Source organism: Anomaloglossus baeobatrachus, chromosome 4 (genome assembly GCF_048569485.1).
Source record: "Anomaloglossus baeobatrachus isolate aAnoBae1 chromosome 4, aAnoBae1.hap1, whole genome shotgun sequence".
Classification (NCBI taxonomy): domain Eukaryota; kingdom Metazoa; phylum Chordata; class Amphibia; order Anura; family Aromobatidae; genus Anomaloglossus; species Anomaloglossus baeobatrachus.
The window spans coordinates 547,585,715-547,611,475 of NC_134356.1; the positions used below are offsets into that span (position 1 = coordinate 547,585,715).

Here is a 25,761-nt window from a genome sequence, read left to right on the forward strand (position 1 = left end):
GAGAACAGCTGAAGAAATCCCACAGATCAGCCCTGCCTCACTGTTTAACATTGGGGCGAGTGCAATGTGATTTTTATTGAATTGCACTGCCCGTATTTATATGAAGATGTGACCCTCAGGCGTAGGCCACACGGTGACATGACACATTACAACATTGGAGGTAATGATCTCCTACGATGTCACCTTCAGATCTGCGGCAAAGGGTCACAAATGTTTCCAAATGTGTCAAAATTTCTGTCACAAGTCGTACACGACACACTCACCATAGACTTCAATGCAAGGCGCACACGACACACACTCACCATAGACTTCAATGCAAGGCGCACACGACACACACTCACCATAGACTTCAATGCAAGGCGCACACTACACACTCGCCATAGACTTCAATGCAAGTCATACACGACACACACTCAATCACCATAGACTTCAATGCAAGTCGTACACTCCACACACTCACCATAGATTTCAATGCAAGTCATACACGACACACACTCAATCACCATAGACTTCAATGCAAAGCGCACACAACACACACTCGCCATAGACATCAATACAAGGCGTACACAACACACACTCACCATAGACTTCAATGCGAGGCGCACCCGACACATACTCACCATAGACTTCAATGCAAGGCACACTCGACACACACTCACCATAGACTTCATTGCAAGGCACACTCGACACACACTCGCCATAGACTTCAATGCAAGGTGCACATGACATGCGACTTGTCTGCAGCTTGTCCATTTTTTTTCCAACAAAATCAGAGCTTTAAAAGAGTTGGAAAATGGCAAGTAGTGGACAAGCTGCACAAATATTTTTGTTACGTGGGTCTTCATAGTATTTTTGTTATGCTATGCTTGTCGCTGTGCAGACCTAGACTATAGGGGGTGTTACACGCAGCGATATCGCTAGCGATGTCGCTGGTGAAAGCACCCGCCCCCATCGTTTGTGCGTCACGGACAAATCGCTGCCCATGGCGCACAAAATCGTTTGGAGCCGCCACACGTACTTACCTGTCTATTGACGTCGCTGTTGCCAGCGCACCGCTTCCTTTCTAAGGGGGAGGGACGTGCGGTGTCACAGTGGCGTCAATAAGCGGCCCCCCAATAGAAGCGGAGATGAGCGGAACGTAACGTCCCGCCCACGTCCTTCCTTCCTCACTGCTGGCGGCCGCAGGTAAGCTGTAGTTTGTTGTTCTCGAGGTGTCACACGTAGCGATGTGTGCTGCCTCGGGAACGACGAACAACCTGTGTCCTCAACAATCAACGATTTTTTAAAAAGGAACGACGTGTCAACGATGGACGATAAGATGAGTATTTTCCATCGTTAACGGTCGTTCCTTGCTGTCACACGCAACGACGTCGCTAACAATGCCGGATGTGCGTCACGGAATCCGTGACCCCGGCGATATATCGTTAGATATGTCGTTGCGTGTGACGGGGCCTTTACTCTAGCTGTGCTCATATAATGCTCATCTTAGTATCAGGCTTTTTATTAGCCATTAGTGCTGAGCTCAGTACTCGTAATGAGGAATGATGAGCGGACACTACGATGCTTGAGGTCTCTTTACTCGAGCCGAGCAGGTTAGACGCTCTGCCGCGCTAACGAGTATAATGGAAGTGACTGAATGGGCAGCTCGTCCCTCCGCCCTCATACAGCTAGCCATAAACACAGTATTTTCGGGGGAGGTAAAGTATGGTTTGCTTTTTATTTTGGAGACACTACATCCTATAACATTGTTTTTGCCCCCATTCAGAGACTGCAAGTGGCTTTCACTGGGGTGTTGGCTCCCATCACTGGAGGGAGCCGACTCTGTGTTCGATGTTTCACAAACGACACATCCAAGCACCCCTAATACTCAGCTGAGCACCGTGAATACCCGAGCACCTCAATGCTCTATCATGTATCGAGCAGTGGCGAGCACACTCACTCATCACTATTAACCATATACCATATTTTTCACCCCAAATATAGAAAAAAAAGGTAAAAAAATAAAAATGGTTTCCGTCTTACAATCCGGTGGTGTCTTACCAGGGAGGGGGCCAGTAGGGGTGGAGCCGCCAGTAGGGGTGGAGCGGGGTCACGGGAGGCAGGGGCAGTGGTGGAACAGGTCGATGCTGCAAGCGGTGCAGCCGGTGGGTGTCCCAGAAGCTATGAGGAAACATCTTCAAGAAACTGTCGGCTGTGAGGGGTTCAAAGAAATGGCGCCTGAAGTCGGCGTGTGCGCTGACTGAGCTATTGGCTCTAAGCTGAGATCTCATCTGCGCATGCGCCACCTCCGGGCTCCATTCTCCTTACGTCCCCTCCTGGGAGATCAATGGGCCGGAGGCGGCGCGTGCGCAGATGAGATCTTGAGCCGAAAGCTCCATCTGCACATGTGCAAGACTCCGAGCGCCTTTATGTGAAGCCCGCACCGCCAACATCTTCAGGATGCCCCTGCCTCACCATTTGCAGCACAGCCGCCCGCAGCACAGCACCCAGCAGGCCCAAGCACAGCACCCCGCAGGCCCCAGCATTGCCCCTACCTCCTGCTACCCCTATTCGCCACCTCATGGTAAGGTGCATTCGGATTATAAGACGCACCCCTTATTTCCCTCACAAATTTTTGTGAGGAAAAGTGCGTCTTAAAAAATACATTATTTTGTTTCTAAACACCACAAGCCGAAGATCGAGGTGGCGGCGGACTTTCTCTCGGACAGAATCGTAGAGGCCACAGTCAGTAACATTTCTATTCACCACGTTTGCCCGTCAGTCCCTCAGATACACACTGTAACCACGTTTTCTAATGCCCGTCCTTACCCTGGTAACACTTCCATTGCTCCAGTAACAGCACGTGTAACAAAGTCTGAGAGACTCCGCTGTGTATCATGAATACTCTACATTATCGCTGAGGCTACACTGTGTGTCTCCTGACAAGAAGCAAATAAAAGAGTCAGTCAGAATCCTCCAGATACGGATCTCACGATTACAGTGACTTTACCCAGCAGACGCCTGGCTGCACTAAATCACAAGACTCACATACGGAGAATGGAGGCAATCGCACGCTGCAGGGTCGCTCCTGAAGAACACAGCAGCACTCGCAGACAAGCAGTGTCACCGATCCGGTCTAGGCGCAATGTCAGTAATGCAGAAATACCTGATCTGGAAGGTAAAACTGGACCCCAAACATGTCCTGTAATGTTAGATAACAGAGTCTTATAGCCCTCACCCTCTCCAGTGCCGGCTCTCTGACGCTGCTTCCATCTCACTGTTTTGACCGCAGCGGTGACACTGACTACAGCTGCCACCAATCACTGAGCTCGGCAGCTCATGCCGTCTACATCGAACGATCCACTGAGATTACTGATTGGCTGCAGCGGTGATGTGGGTTACTGAGCAGTCGACTTGACTTGTGTACTGATTAGGCTATGTGCCCACGCTAGAATGTCCCTGCGGATTTTTTTGCCTGAAAATCCGCAACTTTCGCGGCAAATCCGCACCCGCGGATTTGCCGCGGATTTGCCGCGGATTTACCGCGGATTTGCCGCGGATTTTGATGCGGATTTTTTTTTTTTTTTTTTCCCCATTCAAAGCCAAAAATCTGCACCAAATCTGCACCAAACAATTGACATGCTGCAGATTTTTCCGGATCAAAATCCGCGGCAAATCCGCCGCGGAAAAATCCGCAGCATGGGCACAGCATTTCCAAAATGCCATTGAAATGGCTTGGAAGTGCTGCTGCTGCAGATTTTCGGCAAATCCGCGGTAAATCCGTGGCAAAATCCGCGGTAAATCCGCGGTAAATCCTGTAGCGTGGGCACATAGCCTTATAATAGCAGTTAATGGGAAACTCTTCTGAAAAAATGCTTAAGTTCCCCATTGACTTCCATTATACTAGGTACACTAGTTGAGCCCATCCGATCGTCCGACCTGCTTGTTACGAATACCGAGCACCCGAGCATGGCAGTGCTCACTCATCATTAGTTACAAGTACTGAGCACCCAAGCATGGTAGTGCCCGCTCATCACTAGTTACAAGTACTGAGCACCCGAGCATGGTAGTGCCCGCTCATCACTAGTTACAAGTACTGAGCTCCTGAGCATGGTAGTGCTCGCTCATCACTAGAAACAAGTACTGAGCTCCTGAGCATGGTAGTGCTCGCTCATCACTAGTTACGAGCACCGAGCCCCCGAGAATGGTAGTGCCCGCTCATCACTAGTTACAAGTACTGAGCACCCGAGCATGGTAGTGCCCGCTCATCACTAGTTACAAGTACTGAGCACCCGAGCATGGTAGTGCCCGCTCATCACTAGTTACAAGTACTGAGCTCCTGAGCATGGTAGTGCTCGCTCATCACTAGTTACGAGCACCGAGCCCCCGAGAATGGTAGTGCCCGCTCATCACTAATTACAAGTACTGAGCACCCGAGCATGGTAGTGCCCGCTCATCACTAGTTACAAGTACTGAGCACCCGAGCATGGTAGTGCTCATTCATCACTAGTTATGAGTACCGAGCGCCCGAGCATGGTAGTGCTCACTCATCACTAGTTACAAGTACTGAGTGCCCAAGCATGGCAGTGCCCGCTCATCACTAGTTACAAGTACTGAGTGCCCAAGCATGGTAGTGCTCATTCATCACTAGTTACAAGTACTGAGCACCCTAGCATGGTAGTGCCCGCTCATCGCTAGTTACCAGTACTGTGCACCCAAGCATGGTAGTGTTCGCTCATCACTAGTTACGAGTACTGAGCACCCGAGCATGGTAGTGCCCGCTCATCATTAGTTACGAGTACTGAGCACCCGAGCATGGTAGTGCCCGCTCATCACTAGTTACCAGTACTGTGCACCCGAGCATGGTAGTGTTCGCTCATCACTAGTTACGAGTACTGAGCACCCGAGCATGGTAGTGCCCGCTCATCAATAGTTACCAGTACTGAGTGTGCACCCAAGCATGGTAGTGTTCGCTCATCACTAGTTACGAGTACTGAGCACCCGAGCATGGTAGTGCTTATTCATTACTAGTTACAAGTACTGAGCCCCTGAGCATGGTAGTGCTCACTCATCAGTAGTTAGAAGTACTGAGAACCCGAGCATGGTAGTGCCCGCTCATCACTAGTTACGAGTATTGAGAACCCGAGCATGGTAGTGCCCGCTCATCACTAGTTACGAGTACTGAGAACCCGAGCATGGTAGTGCCCGCGCATCACTAGTTACGAGTACCGAACACCCGAGCATGGTAGTGCCCGCTCATCACTAGTTACGAGTACCGAACACCCGAGCATGGTAGTGCCCGCTCATCACTATTCAATATCAAAGATTATGTCAAATGTGAATAAAAAAAACTAACAAAAGAAAAACATTACATAATTTTCTAATAACACATTCGCTTTAATAATGCACAAAGTTAAATAAGGGTTTATTAATTAGGAGTAAGTGAACAATAACTAGTCATTGTATGTAGAAAAGGAAACATGAATGTATCGGTTCCTATCCCCCACTTATACTGAACTGTAATAAACCCTATAATAGGAGGTTTGTGGACTTGTGATCTTTAATTTCAATTCTATCCTGTCCATAAGATTGCATGTTCTTGTGTGACCACTGCATGAATTTGTGCCTGTCCAAAGCAGTAGTCAGTGCCTACAGAAGCATGGCAACGTCTAGTGGCCCAGCATTTGGGTGTGTGCCTACAGAAGCATTGCGACATCTAGTAGCCCAGCATGTGGGGTCAGTGCCTACAGAAGCATGATGACGGCCAGTGGCCCAGCATGTGGGGTTGGTGCCTACAGAAGCGTGGTGACGGCCAGTGGCCCAGCATGTGGGGTCAGTGCCTACAGAAGCATGATGACGGCCAGTGGCCCAGCATGTGGGGTCAGTGCCTACAGAAGCATGGTGACGGCCAGTGGCCCAGCATGTGGGGTCAGTGCCTACAGAAGCATGATGACGTCTAGTGGCCCAACATGTGGGGTCGGTGCCTACAGAAGCATGATGACGTCTAGCGGCCCAACATGTGCGGTCGGTGCCTACAGAAGCGCAGTGTCGTCCAGTGGCCCAGCATGTGGGGTCGGTGCCTACAGAAGCGTGGCGACATCTAGTAGCCCAGCATGTGGGGTTGGTGCCTACAGAAGCGTGGTGACGTTCATTGGCGCAGCATGTGGGGTTGATGCCTACAGAAGCATGGCGACGTCTAGTAGCCCAGCATGTGGGGTTGGTGCCTACAGAAGCGTGGTGACGTTCATTGGCGCAGCATGTGGGGTTGATGCCTACAGAAGCATGGCGACGTCTAGTAGCCCAGCATGTGGGGTTGATGCCTACAGAAGCGTAGTGACGTTCATTGGCGCAGCATGTGGGGTTGATGCCTACAGAAGCGTGGTGACGTCTAGTGGCCCAGCATGTGGGGTCAGTGCCTATTGAAGCGTGGTGCCGTCTAGTGGCCCAACATGTGGAGTCGGTGCCTACAGAAGTGTGATGACATCTAGTGGCCCAACATGTGGGGTCCGTGCCTACAGAAGGGTGGTGACGTCTAGTGGCCCAACATGTGGGGTCGGCGCCTACAGAAGAGTGATGACATCTAGTGGCCCAGAATGTGGGGTCCGTGCCTACAGAAGGGTGGTGACGTCTAGTGGCCCAACATGTGGGGTTGGTGCCTACAGAAGCGTGATGACATCTAGTGGCCCAGAATGTGGGGTCGGTGCCTACAGACGTGTGATGACGTCTAGTGGCCCAACATGTGGGCTCGGTGCCTACAGAAGCATGGTGACGTTTAATGGCCCAACATGTGGGGTTGGTGCCTACAGAAGCGTGATGACATCTAGTGGCCCAACATGTGTGGTCAGTGCCTACAGAAGCGGGGTGACATCTAGTGGCTCAGCATGTGGGGTTGGTGCCTACAGAAATATGGTAACGTTTGGTGGCCCAGCATGTGGGGTCAGTGTCACCAACAGAACACAATGTGCCAGCACTAATGCAAGGTCTGCACACAGGTAGACATGAATGTAACGTGTTGTATCATTGTGTTTACACATCATTCAGTAAATTTGGTTCTCCCAATAATCTGCCCTTTAAATAGAACTGTGCATGCAAATCACAACTGGAGCTGTCACATAAAAAGCACAGCCTGATCTAAAGTAAAAGAATCAACATTAACGCATACTCTATTATATTCATTACTTATCTACCAGTCCTCAATTGCAAACTGTATTTATCCTCCAGAGCTAAATTCACAATTCAGCTAAATCAACTAGATCTGGTGCTGTTTATCCTGCTGGCCCTGTACAGTCATCGGAAAAATTAACAATGTCACTAAGCCATGGGAGCTTGGCTGATTTGTTAGTATAAACAAGCCGGATGACTGTTTACAATAACAATCAACAGAATTATGATTACAGCTCTGAAGTATAAGGCCTCATTTACAATTTCAGGTTTTGATGAGAATTTAGGTGCTAATTCTGCACCTAAATCTTGATGAAATATGGTATCATGCCGCATTCAATGCAACCTTAATGGGGTGATTTTATAACTTAAGGGGGCTTTACACGCAACGACGTCACTAACGATGCCGGATGTGCGTCATGGGATCCGTGACCCCGGCGAAATATCGTTAGATAAGTCGCTGCGTGTAACGGGGCCTTAAGTCATATGCAATGGAAAAGCCTGTGCAGATTTTTGTTTGTGGTGCAAAAAATAGATATTTAAGAATAGAAAAAATTCTCATTACTGTCCTGGATTCGGCATGGAAAAGCCCCAGATCCGTCCAAATACATGACGAACCTCATACGGATCCGCTGATAAATCCGTGACAGAAATCATCAGTCACAGTGGGATTTCAGCTCTGGATGGTCAGCCAGAGGCGAACACTCAGCAGCAGCACAACATATGGAAAGCAAAGTTACAGGGTTTCTCAACTTTTCTCAGCTCTCTGCGTAGATCATACAATACCATTAGGGGAAAAAGAACTATAAGGTTCAAGGTGGGCACAGCCCTGACCATGGCAGCGGACCGCTACTCTGGTTGGGGGCACATACTTTTTATAGGGATGCTATGGGGGAGCACCGCTCAGGGGGTCCGCACTCAGAAATAAGGAGCTGGATACAAAATACATAAAAGGAAGGGGAACATGATTTAGGATATCCTCTTCGTGCCCTAGTTGGTGCCATGGTGGCTTTTAGACCCACTCTCTTTGGCTATGAAGCCCCATGGCTTCCATTCAACCATGGGCATCTGCACATTACCCCGGGCCATGCCACAGCTGACCACTGGGCAACACAATTCACTGCAATCAATGAAGATCCTAGAAATGAGGTCCCATCTCTGGGCACATGAGTGCAGCACATCTCCGGGCACATGAGTGCAGCACATCTCTGGGCACATGAGTGCAGCACATCTCTGGGCACATGAGTGCAGCACATCTCCGGGCACATGAGTGCAGCACATCTCTGGGCACATGAGTGCAGCACATCTCTGGGCACATGAGTGCAGCACATCTCTGGGCACATGAGTGCAGCACATCTCCGGGCACATGAGTGCAGCACATCTCCGGGCACATGAGTGCAGCACATCTCTGGGCACATGAGTGCAGCACATCTCCGGGCACATGAGTGCAGCACATCTCCGGGCACATGAGTGCAGCACATCTCTGGGCACATGAGTGCAGCACATCTCCGGGCACATGAGTGCAGCACATCTCTGGGCACATGAGTGCAGCACATCTCTGGGCACATGAGTGCAGCACATCTCTGGGCACATGAGTGCAGCACATCTCTGGGCACATGAGTGCAGCACATCTCTGGGCACATGAGTGCAGCACATCTCCGGGCACATGAGTGCAGCACATCTCTGGGAACATGAGTGCAGCACATCTCTGGGCACATGAGTGCAGCACATCTCTGGGCACATGAGTGCAGCACATCTCTGGGCACATGAGTGCAGCACATCTCTGGGCACATGAGTGCAGCACATCTCTGGGCACATGAGTGCAGCACATCTCTGGGCACATGAGTGCAGCACATCTCTGGGCACATGAGTGCAGCACATGGCAGAGCAGCTGATGGAAGGCTGCACACAAGTACCTGAATATCTTCACGATGAGGCAGGCGATGAGGAAGGTGCTGAAGCCGCACACGAAGATGAAGACGCTCTTGATGGTGGGCATGTACTGCCCGATGCTGCTGAAGCGGGTCACCCTGGCAGTGTCATTGCCCTGTGTGTCCGGAGTCTGCAGGCTGCTGTTACCAGACATGGGGGAGAGGGTTTCCTCCAGCTCCCGCCTGTACACGGCGCTGGCCAGGGCGGCACACAGCAGCAGGCACACGGCGCAGCTCTGCACGGCTCTCATCTCTGCCCCCTGTGTACCACGAGCACTGAACGCTGTGCCACCCCAGCCGGTGCCCGGGTCCGCCCCTCACTGTGCCCGGCACTGCCGGCTGCACGATCCTGCTCTCGGCTGGAGCTCCGCTCACACTGCAGGAAATGGGAACCCGGAAGGTTATTACACCACGTTACAGTGAATCATTAGATGAGGGAGTACAGGGGAGGGCAGAGGAAAGAGGGCAGGGGAGAGAGGGCAGAGGAAAGAGGGCAGGAGAAAGAGGGCAGGGGAGAGAGGGCAGGGGAGAGAAGGCATGGGAGAGAGAGCAGAGGAAAGAGGGCAGAGGAAAGAGGGCAGGAGAAAGAGGGCAGGGGAGAGAGGGCAGGGGAGAGAAGGCATGGGAGAGAGAGCAGAGGAAAGAGGGCAGAGGAAAGAGGGCAGGAGAAAGAGGGCAGGGGAAAGAGGGCAGAGGAAAGAGGGCAGGAGAAAGAGGGCAGGGGAGAGAAGGCATGGGAGAGAGCAGGGGAGAGAGGGCAGGAGAGAGAGAGAGCAGGGGAGAGAGGGCAGGGGAGAGAGAGAGCAGGGGAGAGAGGGCAGGAGAAAGAGGGCAGGAGAGAGAAGGCAGGGGAGAGAGAGCAGGGGAGAGAGGGCAGGAGAAAGAGGGCAGGAGAGAGAAGGCAGGGGAGAGAGAGTAGGGGAGAGAGGGCAGGAGAAAGAGAGCAGGGGAGAGAGGGCAGGAGAGAGAGAGGGCAGGAGAAAGAGAGCAGGGGAGAGAGGGCAGGAGAGAGAAGGCAGGGGAGAGGGCAGGAGAAAGAGGGCAGGAGAGAGAAGGCAGGGGAGAGAGAGTAGGGGAGAGAGGGCAGGAGAAAGAGAGCAGGGGAGAGAGGGCAGGAGAGAGAGAGGGCAGGAGAAAGAGGGCAGGGGAGAGAGGGCAGGGGAGAGAAGGCAGAGGAGAGAGAGCAGGGGAGAGAGGGCAGGAGAAAGAGGGCAGGAAAGAGAGGGCAGGAGAGAGAGCAGGGGAGAGAGGGCAGGAGAAAGAGGGCAGGAGAGAGAAGGCAGGGGAGAGAGTAGGGGAGAGAGGGCAGGAGAAAGAGAGCAGGGGAGAGAGGGCAGAAGAGAGAGAGGGCAGGAGAAAGAGGGCAGGGGAGAGAAGGCAGGGGAGAGAGAGCAGGGGAGAGAGGGCATGAGAAAGAGGGCAGGAGAGAGAGGGCAGGAGAGAGAGGGCAGGGGAGAGAGAGCAGGGGAGAGAGGGCAGGAGAATGAGGGCAGGAGAGAGAAGGCAGGGGAAAGAGAGTAGGGGAGAGAGGGCAGGAGAAAGAGAGCAGGGGAGAGAGGGCAGGAGAAAGAGGGCAGGGGAGAGAGGAAAGAGGGCAGAAGAGAGAGAGCAGGGGAGAGAGGGCAGGAGAAAGAGAGCAGGGGAGAGAGGGCAGGAGAGAGAGGAAATGAGATATAGGGCAGGAGAGAGAGGCCAGGGGAGAGGGCAGGAGAGAGAGGGCAGAGGAAAGAGGGCAGGGGAGAGAGGGCAGGGGAGGCGGGCAGGAGAGAGAGGGCAGGGGAGAAAGAGCAGGGGAGAGGGCAGGGGAGAGAGGGCAGAGGAAAGAGGGCAGGATAGAGAGGGCAGGGGAGAGAGGGCAGAGGAGAGATGGCAGGGGAGAGAGGGCAGGGGAGAGAGGGCAGAGGAGAGAGGGCAGGGGAGAGAGGGCAGAGGAAAGGGCAGGGGAGAGAGAACAGGAGAGAGAGAGGGCAGGGGAGAGAGGGCAGGGGAGAGAGGGCAGAGGAAAGAGGGCAGGGGAGAGAGGGCAGAGGAAAGAGGGCAGAGGAAAGAGGGCAGGGGAGAGAGGGCAGGAGAGAGAGGGCAGAGGAAAGAGGGCAGGAGAGAGAGGGCAGGGGAGAGCGGGCAGGAGAGAGAAGGCAGGGGAGAGGACAGGGGAGAGAGGGCAGGGGAGAGAGAGCAGGAGAGAGGGTAGGAGAGAGAGAGCAAGAGAGGAGGCCAGGGGAGAGAGGGCAGGAGAGAGAGCAGGGGAGGAGGGCAGGAGAGAGAGGGCAGAGGAAAGAGGGCAGGGGAGAGAAGGCATGGGAGAGAGAGCAGGGGAGAGAGGGCAGGAGAAAGAGGGCAGGAGAGAGAAGGCAGGGGAGAGAGAGCAGGGGAGAGAGGGCAGGAGAAAGAGGGCAGGAGAGAGAAGGCAGGGGAGAGAGAGTAGGGGAGAGAGGGCAGGAGAAAGAGAGCAGGGGAGAGAGAGGGCAGGGGAGAGAGGGCAGGAGAGAGAAGGCAGGGGAGAGAGGGCAGGAGAAAGAGGGCAGGAGAGAGAAGGCAGGGGAGAGAGAGTAGGGGAGAGAGGGCAGGAGAAAGAGAGCAGGGGAGAGAGGGCAGGAGAGAGAGAGGGCAGGAGAAAGAGGGCAGGGGAGAGAAGGCAGGGGAGAGAGAGCAGGGGAGAGAGGGCAGGAGAAAGAGGGCAGGAGAGAGAGGGCAGGAGAGAGGGCAGGAGATAGAGAGCAGGGGAGAGAGGGCAGGAGAAAGAGGGCAGGAGAGAGAAGGCAGGGGAGAGAGAGTAGGGGAGAGAGGGCAGGAGAAAGAGAGCAGGGGAGAGAGGGCAGGAGAGAGAGAGGGCAGGAGAAAGAGGGCAGGGGAGAGAAGGCAGGGGAGAGAGAGCAGGGGAGAGAGGGCAGGAGAAAGAGGGCAGGAGAGAGAGGGCACGGGAGAGAGAGCAGGGGAGAGAGGGCAGGAGAATGAGGGCAGGAGAGAGAAGGCAGGGGAGAGAGGGCAGGAGAAAGAGGGCAGGAGAGAGAAGGCAGAGGAGAGAGAGTAGGGGAGAGAGGGCAGGAGAAAGAGAGCAGGGGAGAGAGAGGGCAGGAGAAAGAGGGCAGGGGAGAGAGGGCAGGAGAGAGAAGGCAGGGGAGAGAGGGCAGGAGAAAGAGGGCAGGAGAGAGAAGGCAGGGGAGAGAGAGTAGGGGAGAGAGGGCAGGAGAAAGAGAGCCGGGGAGAGAGGGCAGGAGAGAGAGAGGGCAGGAGAAAGAGGGCAGGGGAGAGAAGGCAGGGGAGAGAGAGCAGGGGAGAGAGGGCAGGAGAAAGAGGGCAGGAGAGAGAGGGCAGGAGAGAGGGCAGGAGAGAGAGAGCAGGGGAGAGAGGGCAGGAGAAAGAGGGCAGGAGAGAGAAGGCAGGGGAGAGAGAGTAGGGGAGAGAGGGCAGGAGAAAGAGAGCAGGGGAGAGAGGGCAGGAGAGAGAGGGCAGGGGAGAGAAGGCAGGGGAGAGAGGAAAGAGGGCAGAAGAGAGAGAGCAGGGGAGAGAGGGCAGGAGAGAGAGGAAATGAGATATAGGGCAGGAGAGAGAGGGCAGGGGAGAGGGCAGGGGAGAGAGGGCAGGAGAAAGAGGGCAGAGGAAAGAGGGCAGGGGAGAGAGGGCAGGGGAGAGCGGGCAGGAGAGAGAGGGCAGGGGAGAAAGAGCAGGGGAGAGGGCAGGGGAGAGAGGGCAGAGGAAAGAGGGCAGGGGAGAGAGGGCAGGGGAGAGAGGGCAGAGGAAAGAGGATAGAGGGCAGGGGAGAGAGGGCAGAGGAAAGGGCAGGGGAGAGAGGGCAGGGGAGGGAGAACAGGACAGAGAGAGGGCAGGGGAGAGAGGGCAGGAGAGAGGGCAGAGGAAAGAGGGCAGGGGAGAGAGGGCAGAGGAAAGAGGGCAGAGGAAAGAGGGCAGGGGAAAGAGGGCAGGGGAGAGAGGGCAGGAGAGAGAGAGGGCAGGGGAGAGCGGGCAGGAGAGAGAAGGCAGGGGAGAGGACAGGGGAGAGAGGGCAGGGGAGAGAGAGCAGGAGAGAGGGTAGGAGAGAGAGAGAGAGCAAGAGAGGAGGCCAGGGGAGAGAGGGCAGGAGAGAGAGCAGGGGAGGAGGGCAGGAGAGAGAGGGCAGGGGAAAGAGTGCATGAGAGAGAGGGCAGAGGAAAGAGGGCAGGAAAGAGAGGGGAGAGGAAAGAGGGCAGGTGAGAGAGGGCAGTGGAGAGAGGACAGGGAAGAGAGGACAGGGGAGAGAGGGCAGGGGAGGGAGGGCAGGAGAGAGAAGGCAGGGGAGAGAGGGCAGGGGAGAGAGAGCAGGAGAGAGGGTAGGAGAGAGAGAGCAGGGGAGGAGGGCAGGAGAAAGAGGGCAGGGGGAGAGGGTAGGAGAGAGGGCAGAGGAAAGAGGGCAGGGGAGAGAGGACAGAGCAAAGAGGGCAGGGGAAAGAGGGCAGGAGAGAGAGGGCAGAGGAACGAGGGCAGGAGAGAGAGGGCTGGGGAGAGAGGAAATGAGATATAGGGCAGTGGAGAGAGGGCAGTGGAAAGAGCAGGAGAAAGAGAGCAGAGGAAAGGGGGCAGGGGAAAGAGCTGAAGAAAGAGGGCAGCAGCGAGAGAGCAGGAGAAAGAGGGAAGAGGGCAGGGGAGAGAGTAAAAAGTATAGGGGAGAGCGGGCAGAGGAAAGAGGGCACAGAAGAGAGGACTGAGGAAAGAGGACAGGGGAAAGAGGCCCATGACTACTATTATCGCTGCTACCATAGTAATATTCAGTATTAACATCATTACGTCTTATATTCAGTAGCCATGTACCATGTTACTAAGACATTGGCAATAGTGAAGAGCGAATAGTAACAATTCATGTTTGAATTACCGGTATTCGTGACTTGTGTGACGCCCCAGGGCTGTGGGGTACTCGGTCCTGGGCTTGTGGAGCGCAGTGGGCATCAGTCATGGTCATGGACGATGCCCGGTTCCACGACCCTGGAGTCAGTCCGAATAAAAAGGGGCAAAAATAAAAGGAAAAGGGAGAAATAATAATGAAGAGTTTTTTGACTATGCCATTTGCGGTGTGCAGTCAGGTTATTTGAAGCTGTCGCTGCAGGCTCTTGCTGGTGCTGGTGGAGTAATGCAGCTTTGGTGTTTTGGGCCCTCTGCAAGCAGGGCTAGACCTCAGCAGTGGATGTTGGGGGTTGTAGTAAGAAAGAGTCAATGTATGTGTTGTGTACGGAGGCGAGAAGGAAACAGACCACACCAGTATTGCAGTTTTAATTTGCCTTATATTTTGGGCTTTGTACTTGGACCTGCTGGTGCCGGTTACAGATGTTCCCGCTCCCCTTGTTCTCCGTGCCAGCTGTGACCTGGGTTGACTGCCCTCCGTGCACACTTGTTGTTGATAGGCTCCCGTGACCTAGAGCTGCTTGGGAACCCCTCCGTTTCTTTCTCGGTCCTATTGCGGGAAGCCTGGATTATTTAAGGGATTCAATCTCTGGTCCCGTCTTTGCTGCTGATGCTTCAGACGCTTTAGTTGGCGATGGACCCTGCAGAATTTCTTGCCTAGCATATTTAGCAGTTGACCATAAAGTGTCCCGTTGCACCCCGCCTTGTGCCTATTCCTGGAGTATTACACTTCCACAGGTACCTCACGGTGCCTTGAGTCCTGGTTCCTTACTCCACAGTCCCTCACTCCTGTTACAGCACTCCGTTGTTACTGCAGGTCTTGTTACACCTTTCCTTTCCTTCCTTCCTTCTCTCACTCTCTCACTCCTTCACCTTTCAACTCTCCTGACTGAAACTTAACCGAACACTTCCGCCAACTTCCCACTGGCCCCTCCCCTTGCTGCGTCTCTCCCTACAGATTGGGTGGCAACTATCCAATAAGTGCCCATCCCTTTTACCTGTTGCTAGGCAGTCTCCCAGTCTGGAATTGGGGTTATGTATGTGGCCTGAGGGTGCTGGTGTGTTGACTGGCACGGATATTCCGGGGTTTGGGTTTCCACGTTCACATTTTGTGGCACCTGATACCTGAGGGGTGCTACATCTGCATTAGGTTTGTTATTCTTGACGAATACCATCTTCTCCATGTTTGTTTCCGCGTAAATCGTAATACTCTCTGATGTCATCCTGATGATTTTCTTGCACCCATAGACTTGAATGGTTGTGTGTGATCCGATATATGCTGCCAATTGCTTAGAGATGACTTCTGTTACCCTGATTCCCCGTGACACCTGCTTCCATCTAGTCCAACCATGTTGGCACTATTTATTGGCAGCTTTCTGCCTATGCACAGTGTACACAGGTGTGGGTGGGGTTATACAGAGCTCAGCATTAAAAAAAACTACTTGATCTGCAGCAGATAAAACAGTGATTTTATCAAAACTGCAGCAACTAACTCAGTAAGTGGCACATGGCTGGAATCAGGGTCTCTGCCCCTACATCATGCTGTTCTAAAATCCTGGTGAAAGATTCCCTTTAAACAGTCTGGCAATGAGAGGCTTTAGTAACTAACACAATGTATAGCAATGAGACAGGCATGTCACGCTAATTCACACATAATGTCACAACAATTATAACTTTTTATAGAAAACAATTGTATCTAGACAAATGAGTGTTCTGGAGACACATCCTCACACGGCTTTCATTTAGAGATGGTTTATGGCATATTTCAGAGACGTGAAGTATTAAACAATCAGATACATGACACGGCTCATAAAACAAGTTCTAAAATAGCACGCTTGTCCTTTCATGTGGCTGCGCCATATTTTCCTGTGGGTGTACTCACTGGTATTTTTAATACTCTGGCATCGCACATACATTGTTTTCCTTAAAGCACACAGAAAAATACCATGATTATATATGCTATAAATTAAGATTTTTAGTTATTTTTCAGCCCTCCCATAACATGGATTGTGGATCTGGATGTGGTTTTCACCACTGATGTCACTTCTGTTACATTAAAACAGATATGAACATCCGCAAAATCCCTATTGGAAATCACTGAAAGGGCTTCTTCACACCATTGTATTTTCGGTCTCAGCGCTGTTCATAAAAAACAGGCAGCACCAGAACCAATGTTAAGGGTACTTTACACGCTGCGACATCGCTACCGATATATCGTCAGGGTCACGTCGTTAGTGACGCACATCCGGCGCCGGTAGCAACATCGCAGCGTGTGACACTAATGAGCGACGATCAACGATCGCAAAATCGTTCCAAAACGGTGATCGTTGACACGTCGCTCCTTTCCTTAATATCACTGCTGCCACCGGTACGATATTGTTCGTCGTTCCTGCGGCAGCACACATGCTATGTGTGACACCGCAGAAGCAACGAACATCTCCTTACCTGCATCCACCAGCAATGCGGAAGGAAGGAGGTGGGCGGGATGTTATGTCCCGCTCATCTCCGCCCCTCCGCTTCTATTGGCCGGCCACTTAGTGACGTCGCTATGACGCCAAACGCTCCTCCCCCTTGAAGGAGGGATTGTTCGGCGGTCACATCGACGTCGCTGACTAGGTATGTGCGTGTGACGCTGCCGTAGCGATAATGTTCGCTACGGCAGCGAGCACCAAATGTCGCACGAGCGACGGGGGCGGGTGCTATCGCGCTCGATATCGCTAGCAATCGCTAGCGATGTCGCAGCGTGTAAAGTACCCCTTAGTCAATGGGAGTTTTTTTGTTTTTTTCATTGATTCTCTATGTGAAAAAATGTGCAATGTGCACTAGTTTCTTCCATGCGTCAGGCTGTAATAACATGTCCGGTAATCATCCGTTACAACGGATCCGTTGGCAAAAAAGTAATGCAAACACAACTTTTTCTCCATTTGGAAAATATTGATTTTTTTCAGGATCCGTTTTTTTAATATGGGAGTCTATGGAGAACAGATCCGTTAACTGATTACTATTTATCTTCCATTTAAAACGGATCCAGAAGCATAAAACGGATCCTTTACAAATGAAAGAAAAACAGACAACTAAATAGCGATCCAATTTCCTTGTTAAAAAAAACCAGATCCTGCAAAAAGCAATATTTTCAAAATGGACAAAACAGAGCTTGTAGAACCTTTTTGCCAACAGATCCGTTGTAATGGATGACTACTGGACATGTGAACTCACCCTCAGATGGGACTGGATCAGTGAAGTATATGGGTGTATTGGTGCACAGTAAGGCTATGTGCGCACATTGCTTTTTTAAAACGCTGCGTTTTTGTTCTTTTTTTGCCGCTAAAAACACACAAAAACGCACCCGCGGCAAAAATGCAGCGGTAAAAACACATTGCGTTTTACCGCGTTTTTGGCTGTGTTTTGCTACAGTTTTGAGCACTGCGTTTTGTTGCGTTTTTCAAATGCATTGGATGGGTGGAAAAACGCAGGAAAACGCAGGAAAGCATTGATAAGCTCATTTTTTTTTTTCTACACAAAAACGCAGCAAAACAAAACTGTACTGTGCGGACAACAATCATAGGCTTTGCTGGGGAAGCAAAGTCATGCAGTTTTGAGCCCAAAAACGCACAAAAACATACCGCAAACACTCAGTAAAAAGCGCAACGTGTGCACATAGCCTAAAGCGGGCTTTACACGCTGCGACATCGCTAGCCGATGCTAGCGATGGCGAGCGTGATAGCACCCGCCCCTATCGTTATGCCGATATTTGGTGATCGCTGCTGCAGCGAACATTATCGCTATGGCAGCGTCACACGCACTTACCTGGTCGGCGGCGTCGCTGTGACCGGCGAACAATCCCTCCCTCAAGGGGAAGGGACGTTCTGCATCACAGCGACGTCACCGCGACGTCACTAAGCGGCTGCCCAAACAAAGCGGAGGGGCGGAGATGAGCGGGACGAACATCCCGCCCACCTCCTTCCTTCCTCATTGCTGGCGTGTGGCAGGTAAGGAGAGGTTCCTCGTTCCTGCGGCGTCACACGTAGTGATGTGTGCTGCCGCAGGGACGAGGATCAACTTCGCCCACGCGACAGCAGCGATATTTGAGAATGGACCCCCATGTCAACGAGGAGCGATTTTGGACATTTTTGCAACGATCCAAAATCGCTCCTAGGAGTCACACACGAGATCGCTACAGCGGCCGGATGTGTGTCACAAAATCCGTGACCCCAACGAGATCGCTGTAGCAATCTCGTAGCGTGTAAAGCCCGCTATAGGCCTCTTTCACACGTCAGTGCTAGTTTTTATACGTACCAGAATCACGGACATATGCAGACCATTATAATCAATGGGTATGCGCACACATCAGTGATTTTTCACTGACAGTGTCTCTGTGCAGTGTACACGCGTGTCCACGATTGCTGCATGGATACATATCTGTTTTTTTCTGGCATCTCTGATGTCCCAATTTCTTTCAAGGAAGATAGTTTAGAAGTACAACGTGAGAAAATTATAACCAAAAACTCCTAAAATTGCCAATTTTTATTATTATCAAGTTTAAAAGGGAAAGAAGTCCCAACATCAATTTTAACAATACAAATATCAATCAAAAAACGTACAGGGGAGGGGGGGCCTGACCCTCAATAGACCCTAAAACTCGCCCCTTCCTTGCCGCGGAGGTCGGCACCCTAGAGGCCTGCGCAGTTGGCGCCCCCGCTCAACGAAGACTATCCCTCCGGGCCCTAAATGACCCTAGCAGATGAGATGATAGTACTAAAGGAATAATTTCCAATATAATGAACCAACAATAATCTCTCAATTATGCATAAAAATGGAAACACTGTCACCAGTATAATTAGACTAGAGACAGTGATAGGGTACAGTGACCCAGGAAATAACCATTCAGAGATGAACTAATGGTTCAAAAACAACCGCCCGACGCGTTTCCCCTCATCCATATGAGGTTCTTCAGGGGTGGAAAAAATAGTCAGTTCAAAATTAGCTCAATAGAAAATCAGATGTTGGTAGTCCTGAGTCCCACTGAGAGCAATTTAACCCCAGAGTATATACAGTCCCAGTAAGCATAAGATAAAGCCAGATGATTCACACCCAACAGGTTAAATGATCAAAAGGGGTGTTCAAATTGCATAGATAATGCTGGGACAAGGGGTAAACAGCAAATTATTCAAATATACAGTATTAACTACTTAGCTTAAGCCTCAGTGTAAGACAGATAAGGACAGTTTCCACTGGACTCCCTAGATAATGAGCGGGTCCATTATCCCCGTATCAGCAGCAGATACACTCCTCAATTTGCCATCCTCCGGTTTGGACGCAGTCAAAGTGCCATGGTGCAAATTCAATGGGGAAGAAAAGATGCCCGCACATTGCTCACCTATATATAACAACTCAAACACCTTCTCACCTGTGATACGGCCAATGATTAACCCTTTCTGGCTCACTCATGGACGCATATGCTAAGGCGGGTTGCACACATTCTGTACCCAGTACTTCCGCCCCTCCACGTGCCGCGGTCACGTGATCGGGAACCCCCGATGACGTCCGCCCGCGCACGCGCCATAACTCACGCCCACTGCCGAGCACCAGATTGAAAGGAAGGCTGCGGTCACGTGAGCGGAGAACCCGGTGACGCGCACCCGCGCATGCGCACCAATGCGTCCCACAGTGGAACGCTATTAGTGGAAGCCAAGAGGGACAACAGATAGAACTGCACCACCAATCACGCCCCCTCTCCTCTCAGACCAGCAGAGAGAGGAGAGAAGGAAAATAGTTATTAGAATCTCTATATGAAAAGGTGGTGTTTGAGACAAAATAAAGATAACTCAGATCAGCCATTATGGAGGGGATACAGTGATTAAGGTGAGACAATAGAAAAGGATTTTTTCTGTTGTATACATTAGAGTCCCTATCCCATTGAAGTAACTGTGATAGAAAAATATAGATGTCATGAATATGAACCTAATATTAGGTAAATAATAAAACGCCACATCCTTTGCGGAATAATAGGCATAGCAGAAAGCAGGGGCTAAAAAGAATAGGGCAAGTTTATGGGCAAAGGCAGCAAGGAGAAAACCCACCAAAGGCTCTGGAACTGATGGGCATGCAAAAAGTGAGGTGCTATAAAAAACATCCAAAATGTAACTGTTCATTCAGTCCAGATGGACTCACAGTACATAGTCTGTGAATCCATCGGGCCTCCTTCTGCAAGATGAGTCTGTCCCAATTCCCGCCCCTAACCGGCGGTGGGACCACCTCGATGGCATTAAAGGTAAAACCGTCCAGTCCACCTCCATGTTCCATCCTAACATGCCTTGATATTGGAGTATCCCTGGCATTCCTTATATCTCCAATATGATCACCTATCCGTTTCTTGAATTCACGCTTAGTTTTCCCTACATATTCCTTCCCACAATCACATCTAAACCGGTAGATCACACCAACCGTGGTGCAGTTGGCAAATTGTCTATTGAAGTATGTTCTCCCTGTTACTTCACTGAGGAACCGATCTCCCCGTTTGACAAATCTACAAAATATACATCTCCCGCACCTGAACGTGCCCACTTTCCTGGTGTCCAGCCAGGTTGATCCAGACGGCGAATCATAATTGCTATGGACCAACCTGTCTCTGATGGTTCTACCTCGTCTGAATGTGATAGAGGGGGAGGGAGATATAAAGTCTACAAGAACCGGATCTGCCTTCAGGATATCCCAATATTTTCCAAGAATCCTACGGACATCCTCCGACCGGTCATCAAAATCCCCGATAATTCTCATCACTTGTGTGGTATCCCTGACCCTTGTCTGCAAGGTGGTACTCCTCGGTGTCATGACTGCATTTCTATATGCTGCACTTAATACCTGTTCAGGATACCCCCTGTGAAGGAACCTCCTCTTGAGATCGCTTGCTTGATGGTAAAAATCAGTAGTGGAGGAACAGTTCCTTCTCATCCGAAGGTATTGCCCCCTCGGTATTCCTCTCCTAAGACTCAGGGGGTGGTGGCTCTGCCAATGGAGAAAGCTATTAGTTGACGTGGGTTTGCGAAAGGTCCTAGTTTGGATCTTACCCTGGGCATCCCTAAAGATTGATAAATCCAAAAAGTCAATCTTATCCTTTTGAAAGTCTGATGTAAACCTCAAGCCCAAGTTGTTCTTATTTAGATCTTCCACAAATCTCCTAAACTGTGCTTCTCCACCCGACCACAATACCAGCACATCATCGATATAACGCCCCCAGAATGTTATATGGGGGCTCCACCAGGACGTTTCCTCACCAAACACGATGGTATCCTCCCACCAGCCCAGGTAGAGGTTAGCGTAAGTGGGAGCACATGGGCTCCCCATCGCTGTACCCCTGAGCTGGTGGAAAAATTTCCCATCGAATCTGAATACATTATGTTTAAGGATAAAGCCCAAGGTGGCTATGATGAACTGATTATGTGCAGAAAATTGTGTGCCTCCAAGAGATAGTTCCGCATCGGATACAGACACATCCGATACTGAGAAGTCTGATACGGCATCGGCGGATATAGAGAGGGGAGCCAGACTCAAATCTAGTTATCAAACTAGTGGTACTTCGAAAAAGGGGAGATGGGGAAAGTTCACAAGAAAGAACACAGGGCAAAGAGTGGACTCTTCACCTTTCCCTCATACCTCCTCCGCTACATCCTTGGCCTCGGGTGCGCCCTCATCCTCTTTTTTAGAGCAGAGAACCCATCAGAATTTTTACAATCTGAGGAACAACTCTACAAGAGCAAACCACAGGTGAACCATAGAGATGACGATTGCATCATTAATCTGACTCCTCGCTGCCTTACCCCTTTTGAGCGCCAGGTTCTCTCTAGGGGTCTTTCATTTGTTCCTACGAACTCATTTGATGAGTTTGGTTGGATAAAGGACATTAACCTCTTCTCACGGAAACTTAAGTGGAGGCGTTTCTTTAAATGTCATGATAAACAGGAATGCCTGAGATTGGGAATATCAGAGGAGGATCTCCCGGACTTTAGGATTCTAAGTGATCTTTGGAGTGAGAGTCTTGCAGTCCCGGGACATGGTCCCTTCACAGACTTAAGACCTAAAAGTCAAAAAATGCCACCAAGTTCCGAGGTGACTAGTATTGATATATTCACTAAATTGGTGACGGACGAACTTAGTCAACTTAAGAAAAGGGGTTGGACCCCTAGAGGCAATCTGAGGAGAGAGGAGAGGGAGGCATTGGAAACACTAATGAAGGATGATTCAATCGTCATAAAGCCATCCGACAAGGGTGGAAACCTGGTTGTTTTGACTCATAGCCAGTATAGGAGGATGTGCTGTGACATCTTGGATAATAAGGATACTTATGGAGTCATTAGGAGAGATCCGACTGTAGGGTTTAATCAGAAACTCCATTCATTACTTGAGGAAGCTCAGTCTCGTAGACTTATTTCAAAAAACGAGATGGACTTTATGTATTCTAAATTTCCGGTTTTACCGGTTTTTTACTCCCTACCCAAAGTGCATAAGGGGGTCGACCCCCTACGTGGACGCCCCATAGTTTCGGGGGTCGACTCCTTTACACAAAATAGCAGCATATATGTGGATAGGGTTTTGAGGGGTTTTGTCACAGCGCTACCTTCATATTTACGTGACACTTCGGATCTGCTCTTGAAATTGGAGGATGTAGCTGTAGAGGATAATATCTCTTTTGCCTCAATTGATGTAGAGACCCTCTACAGCTGCATCCCGCATGATCTGGGTGTCACTGCGGTGGAATATTTCCTCAGTACAAGAGGCACACAATTTTCTGCACATAATCAGTTCATCATAGCCACCTTGGACTTTATCCTTAAACATAATGTATTCAGATTCGATGGGAAATTTTTCCACCAGCTCAGGGGTACAGCGATGGGGAGCCCATGTGCTCCCACTTACGCTAACCTCTACCTGGGCTGGTGGGAGGATACCATCGTGTTTGGTGAGGAAACGTCCTGGTGGAGCCCCCATATAACATTCTGGGGGCGTTATATCGATGATGTGCTGGTATTGTGGTCGGGTGGAGAAGCACAGTTTAGGAGATTTGTGGAAGATCTAAATAAGAACAACTTGGGCTTGAGGTTTACATCAGACTTTCAAAAGGATAAGATTGACTTTTTGGATTTATCAATCTTTAGGGATGCCCAGGGTAAGATCCAAACTAGGACCTTTCGCAAACCCACGTCAACTAATAGCTTTCTCCATTGGCAGAGCCACCACCCCCTGAGTCTTAGGAGAGGAATACCGAGGGGGCAATACCTTCGGATGAGAAGGAACTGTTCCTCCACTACTGATTTTTACCATCAAGCAAGCGATCTCAAGAGGAGGTTCCTTCACAGGGGGTATCCTGAACAGGTATTAAGTGCAGCATATAGAAATGCAGTCATGACACCGAGGAGTACCACCTTGCAGACAAGGGTCAGGGATACCACACAAGTGATGAGAATTATCGGGGATTTTGATGACCGGTCGGAGGATGTTCGTAGGATTCTTGGAAAATATTGGGATATCCTGAAGGCAGATCCGGTTCTTGTAGACTTTATATCTCCCTCCCCCTCTATCACATTCAGACGAGGTAGAACCATCAGAGACAGGTTGGTCCATAGCAATTATGATTCGCCGTCTGGATCAACCTGGCTGGACACCAGGAAAGTGGGCACGTTCAGGTGCGGGAGATGTATATTTTGTAGATTTGTCAAACGGGGAGATCGGTTCCTCAGTGAAGTAACAGGGAGAACATACTTCAATAGACAATTTGCCAACTGCACCACGGTTGGTGTGATCTACCGGTTTAGATGTGATTGTGGGAAGGAATATGTAGGGAAAACTAAGCGTGAATTCAAGAAACGGATAGGTGATCATATTGGAGATATAAGGAATGCCAGGGATACTCCAATATCAAGGCATGTTAGGATGGAACATGGAGGTGGACTGGACGGTTTTACCTTTAATGCCATCGAGGTGGTCCCACCGCCGGTTAGGGGCGGGAATTGGGACAGACTCATCTTGCAGAAGGAGGCCCGATGGATTCACAGACTATGTACTGTGAGTCCATCTGGACTGAATGAACAGTTACATTTTGGATGTTTTTTATAGCACCTCACTTTTTGCATGCCCATCAGTTCCAGAGCCTTTGGTGGGTTTTCTCCTTGCTGCCTTTGCCCATAAACTTGCCCTATTCTTTTTAGCCCCTGCTTTCTGCTATGCCTATTATTCCGCAAAGGATGTGGCGTTTTATTATTTACCTAATATTAGGTTCATATTCATGACATCTATATTTTTCTATCACAGTTACTTCAATGGGATAGGGACTCTAATGTATACAACAGAAAAAATCCTTTTCTATTGTCTCACCTTAATCACTGTATCCCCTCCATAATGGCTGATCTGAGTTATCTTTATTTTGTCTCAAACACCACCTTTTCATATAGAGATTCTAATAACTATTTTCCTTCTCTCCTCTCTCTGCTGGTCTGAGAGGAGAGGGGGCGTGATTGGTGGTGCAGTTCTATCTGTTGTCCCTCTTGGCTTCCACTAATAGCGTTCCACTGTGGGACGCATTGGTGCGCATGCGCGGGTGCGCGTCACCGGGTTCTCCGCTCACGTGACCGCAGCCTTCCTTTCAATCTGGTGCTCGGCAGTGGGCGTGAGTTATGGCGCGTGCGCGGGCGGACGTCATCGGGGGTTCCCGATCACGTGACCGCGGCACGTGAAGGGGCGGAAGTACTGGGTACAGAATGTGTGCAACCCGCCTTAGCATATGCGTCCATGAGTGAGCCAGAAAGGGTTAATCATTGGCCGTATCACAGGTGAGAAGGTGTTTGGGTTGTTATATATAGGTGAGCAATGTGCGGGCATCTTTTCTTCCCCATTGAATTTGCACCATGGCACTTTGACTGCGTCCAAACCGGAGGATGGCAAATTGAGGAGTGTATCTGCTGCTGATACGGGGATAATGGACCCGCTCATTATCTAGGGAGTCCAGTGGAAACTGTCCTTATCTGTCTTACACTGAGGCTTAAGCTAAGTAGTTAATACTGTATATTTGAATAATTTGCTGTTTACCCCTTGTCCCAGCATTATCTATGCAATTTGAACACCCCTTTTGATCATTTAACCTGTTGGGTGTGAATCATCTGGCTTTATCTTATGCTTACTGGGACTGTATATACTCTGGGGTTAAATTGCTCTCAGTGGGACTCAGGACTACCAACATCTGATTTTCTATTGAGCTAATTTTGAACTGACTATTTTTTCCACCCCTGAAGAACCTCATATGGATGAGGGGAAACGCGTCGGGCGGTTGTTTTTGAACCATTAGTTCATCTCTGAATGGTTATTTCCTGGGTCACTGTACCCTATCACTGTCTCTAGTCTAATTATACTGGTGACAGTGTTTCCATTTTTATGCATAATTGAGAGATTATTGTTGGTTCATTATATTGGAAATTATTCCTTTAGTACTATCACCTCATCTGCTAGGGTCATTTAGGGCCCGGAGGGATAGTCTTCATTGAGCGGGGGCGCCAACTGCGCAGGCCTCTAGGGTGCCGACCTCCGCGGCAAGGAAGGGGCGAGTTTTAGGGTCTATTGAGGGTCAGGCCCCCCCTCCCCTGTACGTTTTTTGATTGATATTTGTATTGTTAAAATTGATGTTGGGACTTCTTTCCCTTTTAAACTTGATAATAATAAAAATTGGCAATTTTAGGAGTTTTTGGTTATAATTTTCTCATCTCTGATGTCCCACAGACTACAATATGGTGTAGTCCGGGAAACATGTCCCAGAAAAACATGAACATTGAAA

General features: G+C 50.4%; 1 protein-coding gene across 2 annotated transcripts in view; it reads right to left on the minus strand.

Moving 5' to 3' along the window:
• Positions 1-9,476, minus strand: part of FAM174B (family with sequence similarity 174 member B) — a 149,662-nt gene extending 140,186 nt beyond the window's left edge. Inside the window, exon 1 of one of the 2 annotated variants that reach the window (XR_012753065.1) lies at positions 9,057-9,474. Coding sequence is in view for 1 of the 2 variants with exons in the window: in XM_075345972.1 (XP_075202087.1) it covers positions 9,057-9,322 (266 nt within the window). In the remaining variant the exon portion in view is untranslated. Of the gene's footprint in view, positions 1-9,056 lie in introns of both variants that reach the window. The other variant, XM_075345972.1, reaches the window with a different exon arrangement.
• Between the last annotated feature and the right edge of the window lie 16,285 nt (positions 9,477-25,761).